The sequence below is a fragment of the Gopherus evgoodei genome, chromosome 21, assembly GCF_007399415.2.
Source record: "Gopherus evgoodei ecotype Sinaloan lineage chromosome 21, rGopEvg1_v1.p, whole genome shotgun sequence".
Classification (NCBI taxonomy): Eukaryota; Metazoa; Chordata; order Testudines; family Testudinidae; genus Gopherus; species Gopherus evgoodei.
Genome location: NC_044342.1, coordinates 1,328,365 through 1,337,013, shown reverse-complemented (window position 1 = coordinate 1,337,013; position 8,649 = coordinate 1,328,365). Strand labels below are relative to the sequence as shown.

The 8,649-nt window shown below is 48.5% G+C and overlaps 1 protein-coding gene across 1 annotated transcript; it reads right to left on the bottom strand.

Annotated features, from left to right (window-relative positions):
• Positions 1-421: 421 nt before the first annotated feature.
• Positions 422-8,453, bottom strand: LOC115638368 (duodenase-1-like). The gene is made up of 6 exons (XM_030539962.1): positions 8,445-8,453; positions 7,480-7,492; positions 6,400-6,544; positions 4,342-4,477; positions 3,454-3,708; positions 422-1,775 (listed from the first exon to the last, which is right to left on the bottom strand). Exons 1-6 carry the CDS (start codon positions 8,451-8,453, stop codon positions 1,629-1,631), a joined length of 705 nt encoding a protein of 234 aa, XP_030395822.1. The 3' UTR covers positions 422-1,628.
• Between the last annotated feature and the right edge of the window lie 196 nt (positions 8,454-8,649).

Below are 8,649 nucleotides of genomic sequence, written 5' to 3'. Positions count from 1 at the left end.
CAGCTGTGCGGCCTAGTAGCGAGACCTCAGGCCTGCACCTCAGGATGGCTGAGTTCTGTTCTCAGCTCTGCTGCTAGGTGACCTTGGACAAGTCATGGCCCCTCTCCATGCCTCAGTTTCCCCATTTGGCGCTAATAATTCCAGAAACCTTTGTAAAGTGCTTGGAGATCTGCTGATAGGAAGAGACAGGGGCCCAGCTCCACAAAGATATTTACCCTCCTGGTGATTTCCCATGGGAGTTCTGTGCCTAAACACTTCTGAGGATCTGGGCCTAGATGTTCGTATTTAGCACCAATTTTGTTAATGGCTCAACACAGCTTCCCTGCATCCTGCCCACTGCCTCATTACCCTAACCGAGCCCTGGTTCACTCGCACACACAAAATCCAATCTACAGGCCAGTGATGGAAAAGGCAGCGCAAATTGTTTAAACATGACTGGTTTTATTCAAAAATGGCTTTTCCCCCCTCAAACAAGCGTCTGTTTTCAATATTTTCCAAATATTTGGAAATACACAATTCTTCATGTTGCCCCAAAGTCTCTCAGTGATGCTTTCCAGGTTCCCAGGAGTCTGGTTTTCCCAACCTCCAGTCAGTATCATGTAATATATAATAATAGTTAAATATTTGTGGAGTGGGGAGAGGAAAAAAGAAAAGAAAATACTGAAAACAAATTAAAGTCAGGTCCAGCTCAAAATATGTAAAAAAAAAATTTGAAATTTAATTTTTTTCACACAATCGTTTCAATGTTCTCTTGTCGTGGGCTGTTTAATTTAACTAGTCAGGCTTTGTGGTGATGGATTGGCCACCTATGCCACATGGCCCCATTCCTGCTCTCTGGTTGGATGAAAGAAAGTTTTTAAGCCAGCCAATGACACACTACAGCTTGGAATTTTGATGATGGAAAACTCCTGAAGAATGGATTAGATATAAAAATGATCAATATTTGTAGAGGGTCTATAAAATTCAACACAAAAAAATTCTACCCTTGCTTCAGAATCCACTCGGCTGAAGTAAAACCCTGTACACATGGGGGAATTCTAACGACTCAAGAGGAAAGGTTTTCACCAAATATTGTTCTGGGGGTAATGAGGCATTTGGATCGGACAGACACAACACAGACAGAGACACCTGGGAACAGAATCAAGTCAGACACAAAGTATTAAGCCAGGCAGAAACAACCTGGAAGCATAGGAATATGGCCCTGAGAGACAGCTAAGAGAAGAAGCTTTTTGGGCACAGAGACTTCTGGAGATGCAGGCTTGGGACAGCGAACAGAGTTGCTGTCTGCTGCTGTTTGATGCCAACTGTGTTCAGGGAAAGAGGACTTTGGATATTCCTTGCAAATAAATAGATCACAGCAAAGGAAATACCAGACTCCATCATCAATTTCTGCTTCCAACCAGAACACCTGCAGGGTCCTAAACATTGACTAGCCACTTGGGGAGACAATATAACAAAATTTCAAACATCGATGGGGTAATTTCTAGCCACAAAAGGATTTCAGGACTGAGCCATTTGTAGTATTTCTCTACCACTTGAAAAAAATACTCTCATCTAAAGAATCTCGGGGTTCCACACAGGCATGGATCTGTTTGGCAACATTGGCCCTTTACAGGGGAGCATCTCCTTTAACTCAGCTTCTGCAGAGTTTCCTTGATCCAGGGGATGAATTTGGAGATTCTCGTGTATATGCTGGGGGGTCGCCTATCCGGATTTCCATTGGAGACGATGCCCTGGACCACCCCATTGCACACCAGGGGCCCGCCAGAATCTCCCTGCCAATAAGGAGAATAACTTTACTGACTGACATTACCCAGCCTGTCTTGTCCTGTGGAGATCTCAGATTGCGTGTGGGCCAGGTGTTCTCTGTAGCTGAAGGCCCAGCCCTTTCCACCATACAGAACAGTTCTCTAATGGGTTGGCAGAGAGAGAAATCTAGAGCTGGGCAGAATGATGTCACCGTGGAAAAGGCAGTTCCTACAATATTGAAATTACTTTCACTCCTGCCTGGAAAGAAATGTTTCAATCTGTTCACATCTCAGCATGTTTCATTTTCGTTTAAAATGTTGCAATGAAACATTTCGGAGTCAAACCTGCTTTTGGAATTTCTGTTCTGCCAAAAATGTTGAAATCCCAACTTTTCTTCGAAAACAAAGATTGAAATGTTGCTATTTCCTGTGAGATGGTGACACTGATTCTCCCTCAGCTCCAATGTCATCCTGGCCCTCTGGACTTCAGTGGCAAAGCTCCCATCCATGTCTATGGGGCTAGGATTTCACCCAGGGTCCTGGCTGTTGGGTAGCCTCAGCCTCACCAGACAACCCTCCAGTGAAGGTGAGGAGTAAAGACAGTTACAAAATGTGGTGGTGATGGCGGGGGTCCCCATTTTTTATTAACGTTTTCCCTGGTATATTTTTTAAAAATCAAAGTCTCAAAATGTCTAATCATGAGGCATCATGGGAGTTGTATTTCAGGGGCCTCATGCCATTATGGGAACATAGGATTGGAAGGGCCATACTGGGTCAAGGAATCCGATTCCTGCTGTCCTAGGCAGCCTCATCATATCATCCCATCCATAAACTTATCAAGCCCTGTCTGTTTCCTTCTTAGGTTATTCCCCCCTCCCAACTGCTTCCTTTGGACGTTGTTCCAGAACCGCCCCCCTCTGATGATTAGAAACCTTCTCCTCGTCTCAAGCCTCCATTGATCCCTGCCACTTTTATCCCCATTTGATTTGTCCTTTACCTTCAACAGCTCGTCTCCCTCCCTGATGTTCCCCGCCCCCAGCCCCAATATATTTATAGAACAATCAGATCCTGCTCAGTCTGTGTTTTAGGCTAACCTAGTCCAGTATTTTATTCCCCTCTTGTCAGACCGTCTCTCCATTTCCCCGATTATCCCACCAGCCCTGCTTGGCACCTGCTCCAGCAGGAATCCCTCTTTCTGGGACAGGGCTGCCCAGAACTCTGCACCAGATTCCAGCTGAGCAATGCCCAGAGCCTTCTCCTCTGGCATTAAACCTTTCTTCTCTTTACTCGGCTGCTCCATCCCAGGATCATATTGGCCTTTCTCCTGGCCATGGCCCACTGGTGACCCATCGTCATCCTGCCATTGACAGAAACACCCAGATCTCCCTTCCCCTGTGCTGTTTCCAGCTCATGAGCCCCCAGCTCAGAGCATCAATTTGCTTGTCCATATGTGCATGAGCCCATGTTAAATTACAGCCCATTTCCACCAGCGCCTTGCACAAGGGCACTAACACTGGAGATACCTCTCTAGAGATGTCCTAGATACTGATCTCCCTGGCCGGGCTGCACCTCCCCTGATGCACGATGAGCTTCCCTCTTGGGGCAATGGAGCAAGGGAGGGGCATGGCCATATTGGTTTCCACCAGATCCTTCCCCTGGAGCAGCTTGCTGTATCCCCAGTGGCTCCAGGCAGAGGGATATTTACCTGGAAGGCTGATTTATTGACATGAGGGCTGCCGGCGCAGAGCATGGTGATGGGGTTGTAATGCCGGTACCGCTCTCTGCACAGGCTGTCCGACACCACCTCCCGCTCCACCTCATGCAGCCTGCTGGTGGTGGTGTTCACTCCGGTCCGACCCCACCCGGCCACGCTGCACTCAGAGCCTGGGATGACACACTGATTAGCCTCTGGCAGGGGGAGAAGCCCCACCCACTCGGTCAGCTCCACATTGTGCCACAGCTGCCATGGGGAGGAGAGAGAGAGAATGGATCCAGATCTGCACAGGTATCAGAGCTGGCAAGGGGCAGCACCACCTGGCCGGGGCATGGATGTGAATCCAGGGAGTGAGTATGAGGTCACTGGGGTTAGGGTGATGGTAAGGGGGTGCTACCTGCAGCAGTGTGAGGTCACTGCAGGCAGGGTGATGGGATGGGGTGGTGCCTGCAGCAGTGTGAGGTCACTGCAGGCAGGGTGATGGGATGGGGCGGTGCCTGCAGCAGTGTGAGGTCACTGCAGACAGGGTGATGGGATGGGGTGGTGCCTGCAGCAGTGTGAGGTCACTGCAGGCAGGGTGATGGGATGGGGCGGTACCTGCAGCAGTGTGAGGTCACTGCAGGCAGGGTGATGGGATGGGGTGGTGCCTGCAGCAGTGTGAGGTCACTGCAGGCAGGGTGATGGGATGGGGCAGTGCCTGCAGCAGTGTGAGGTCACTGCAGACAGGGTGATGGGATGGGAGGTGCCTGCAGCAGTGTGAGGTCACTGGGCATAGGGTGATGGTACGGGGGTGCTACCTGCAGCAGTGTGATGTTACTGGGGGAGGGGTTATGGAACGTGGGTGGTACCCTAGCAGAATGAGGTCAGTGGGGGTGGTACCTTCAGCAGCATGATGTCATTGTCAAAGTTCTCATTGTTGAAGTCAGGGTGCTGGACCCAGCGACGGGCCCGGATCCGTTGCCAGTTCTGTCCTGGCTTCATGAAGTCTTGGACTCCCAGGTAGACAAAGATGTCGCTGGAAAATCCAAGGGGAGAATATGGGATGTTAGTGCCCATTGGACAGTCGGGTCAGGCGTCAAAGCCCCTTGAATAGGGACACCAACCCTGCACCTGGCCTGTGCAAATTTCTATCTATATTTGTGCGACTGAGTAACACAGAAACCCTCTTACGCACCTATATGCGGATGGACTTCCTCCTTCTCCATTCTGGCTGCCTAAAGAGACCCAAAAGACTGAGTAATGGACTGTTCTCCTATGCAGGGTGACACATCGTGCAGGTCTTGTGTCTGCGATTCAAAAAGGATGCTGATAAATTGGGGAGGGGTCAGAGAAGAGCCATGAGAAGGGTCAAAAGATTGGAAAACTCATCTTACACTGAGAAACTCAAGATCAACTGGTTTCTTATTCAGAGGGACTATAAAGGATTCTGTTTGTTCTTTCTTAATTATTGTTTCTCGGTATAAATTATTAACAGGGTCTGTAACTAACCATTGGGAGAATTTACCAAAGTTCATCATGGATTCTTCATCACTGACAATTTTCAAACAAGATTGGATTTTTAAAGAACTGCTGTAATCATAAGGAATTATTTGGGGGATGTTCTCTGGCCTGTCTTATACAGGAGGTCACACGTGATGATCACAATGATCTTGAAATCTCTGAATCGTTGAACTGAATATGGCAGAGGAAGGAAAATACCCATGGGAAGGTGTAAGGCCCTAACCTGGGTGTAACTTTGAAATATTAAAATAAATTTCTTAAAGCGGGGGACTCCCAGATGCCTTGGCTGGGCCCACACAGAAATAAGGTCGCTGGAGTGAATGAAACATACAAATAAGAAAAGGCTCAAACAATATTTTATGCACCGTCGCCATCTACTGGGTATGGACGGAAGCAGGAATAAGCCCAGATCTGCAGATGACCCTGGAGAGAGAGGTCATTTTGTGGGATGAAAGAGCCTGTTGAGTGCATTAGAGAAGATGTTGAAGTCCAGAAGAGTTCCCTGATGCTTAGCCCAACCCCTCTGCACAGCACCTTCCCTTGTGAGACTTCATGGCAGAGGTTGAATCTCTTCATCTTTCTTTAATCTCAATAGCTGGGTGTTCCCCTGCTCTCGGCCTAGAGAGACCTCAAGGAACCATACTGTAGATTTTAACTAAGCCAGGCTCTATGCCTGTTTCTCAATTGTCAGTCAAAGTCAATGGCCTACAACAACCTCCAATGATAACTTGTGGCGACTGCTTTTGACGCTTTAAACTAGTGTTCCCTCTTCCAAACTAGAACTAGCAGGGACCACATTCACAGAGCGCCTTAAGGCAAAGGGCAACTTTAGCACTTGGAGAGTTAATGATAGTGTCAGAAATGGGCTAGAGACATGAAAGTATTGATGACTGATGATCGTAAGTGAATGTAACAGGAAATCCTGAGGACTGGCTCAGTCTCTTGTGTAACAGCTGAGCCCTAGCACTGATCTATGTCAATTGCCTACAAGGTTGTTCTGTTCAGTAGGGTTCAGATCCCCAAAAGCAATTATGGGATTTCTTGATTGGTTAAGAAAAATCAAGTGTCTGGGATTGAGAAGTGATGGCCAAGGGAAAAGACCTGAGAAGAAGCTACCTTTCAACTGAGTGAAGTGACTCAATCACAGAGGTTTGAATACGAATGACAGCTGGGATATTCACTATCCTAGTTTGGTAGGTTTGGGCTTTAAAATCTAACAGGCACACCAGGGAAATTCGTAATTTTCACATCCCATTAACGCTTCTAGTCTTTGGGGCAACATATTTCCAGGTCTGATCCCACCCCAGAGCGGGGGACTAGCTGGCTTGGTGGATGGGGAATGGGACAGGGTCTTTCCCATCTAGAGGCACTGGTCGTGATCCAGCCCCGTGGTGGGGCACTGTCTGGTTCAGGGGTGGGGGATGGCATGTTTCTTACCCCAGGTTGCAGTTACAATGAGCCGCAGTCACTACCACATCCTCCTGGATCAGGAACCCTCCGCAGCTTCCCGTTGACCCAATTTGCACATAGGCCATGTAGGGCCTGGAGCCAAGTGGGGCTTCCTGGCCTCTGATGACCCGAGCTAGAGAGAGACAGGGAGGGGTTCAAAAGGGAATCTGGAGAGTGGGACCAAGAGCCCAGTGCAACCTAGAACCTAATTCCTCAGCCCCTGGATCAGCCCCCTGCCTCCTCCCCTACTTCCCCAGCCTGGCCTCGCCCTGGATCATCTCCCCAGCCTGCTCTCTACCCAAACATATACGCACTGTAATCCACATATTTCCATATGTACCCACCCTTGCATCCATCCATCCATCCCTTATCCCATACCCAGCCATCCATTCATCTCTCTGTGGAGACGCCCCCTGGCCATCTCCCCACTCAGAGAACTAGGCCAGAGATTCCTTAGCACTTCCCGGCCCCGTTGTCCCCTCTCTTGGCACCTGCCTGAGCCTGAAGGCTAATTCTAACTCCTGCCCCTGGTGTGGGCTGCGCTGCCCATGGGCACCAATCTCCCCGATCTCACCACTAGAACCGGCCAAAGTTTTCTAAGCAATTGGCAAAGTCGCCAAAAAAATGCAACTTTGGGGCATCAAAAGAACCTGTGAATTCTGGTAGAATTCTGAGGATTTATCTTGGCTATAAAAAACGGAATTTTTTTTCTGCAAAAATTTGGCAACTTTAGTTCTGGGCACTGGGGAACAAAACAGATCACCTCTTTGTTTTGAAACTTTTTTTCATTGATAAATGGATGGAATCATTTTTTAAAACAGTGGGGAAAAAAACCCTTAATCAACCTGAAATCAAATGAAAAAACACCCTCCAAATTTTGTTGGGATTGAAGTAAGCATCTGAAAGCAAATGAAAAAGAAAAAACAATTGGTTCTGGAACAACTTTTTCGGTGAGAAAAAACAAATAAAATAATTTTTTGGGTTGAACCCAATTTCTCCCCCAATTTTATATTTCAGCCCCTGAACCAAAAACTCTGCAAAATCAACCAGTCCCTCAGCTCTACTCACCAATGTGAAGCCTCTGGGGCAGGAGAAAGGCCTCAGTGAGAGGCAGAAAGGCTGTGGAGAGCAGGAGCAGCAGCATCCTTGGTACAAATCCGGGGGCTGGGACTGGTGGGTCTGTCTCAGCCCCCGGGTTTATATTGAGTGGGTGGTGGAGAGGGGACTCTGGAAAGAGGTGACCCGGGAAGTGCAGGGTCATGTACCCAGTTATCAAGAAATTCCCCATGAGCGATGTGTCAGGGGTGGAGATTCCGTGAGAGGAAACGCCCGCATCAGGGGCAGGGGGGGTTTCCTTCCTGCACTGGTGCCCTCCCTGCCATTAGCTGTGATTGTGAATAACAGTGCCTCCTTCCTGCCCCTGGCTGGGATGGAGCCAGCGCTGAGGCCTCCCAGTTGCAGATGGCAGATTCCCCCATGCTCTGTTCTGCCCCTGGATACCTGGATCCATAGATATTGGTGCCCTCCTGAGTGACCCCAGCTGGAGAACTTCCCTCAGCTCCCCCAAACTGAGCCTGGTCACTGGTGTTTGATGAACGCCTCTTCCAGCAAGGCAGCCAGGCTGGGCCTGATGCTACCTGGAGATGGAGGAACCCCCCTGCTCTGGGGAGCTGGTTCCAGTGGTGAATCTCCCTCCCTGTTGTGTACTGGGGCCTCCTTTCCCATTGGATTTGATCAGGCTCCAGCTTCCCCATTAGATCTCGCTCTACCTTTCCCTGCTGGTTGCGAGTGGTTTGGAGGATGGGATTAGAATTCAAAATGATCTTGACAAACCACAGAGATGGGCTGAAATAAATAGGACACAGTTCAATAAAGACAAACGCAAATCATTGTACTTAGGAAGGAACAATCTGTTGCACACATATGAAATGGGAAATGACTGCCTGGGAAGGATTCTGCAGAAAAGTATCTGGGGTCATACTGGACCACAAATTAAATATGAGCCAAAAATGGAATTCTATTGCAAAACAAACCAGCGTCATTCTGTGCTGTATTAGCAGGAGTGTTGTAAGCAAGACACGAGAAGTAATTCTTCTGCTGTACTCAGCACTGACTAGTCCTCAGCTGGAATGTGTCCAGCTGAGGGCCCTGCACTTCAGGAATGATGTGGAGAAATTGGAGGAAGTCCAAAGGAGAGCAACAAAAATGATTAAAGGACTAGAACATATGACCTCTGAA

What these genes read in the sequence shown, in the direction of transcription:
- LOC115638368 (XM_030539962.1), bottom strand. An exon ending in CATTGTAACTGCAACCTGGG is followed by an intron (nt 4,478 to 6,399) that starts GTAAGAAACATG and finishes TGGATTTTCCAG; the next exon opens with CGACATCTTTGTCTACCTGG. An exon ending in ATGACATCATGCTGCTGAAG is followed by an intron (nt 3,709 to 4,341) that starts GTACCACCCCCA and finishes TCCCCATGGCAG; the next exon opens with CTGTGGCACAATGTGGAGCT.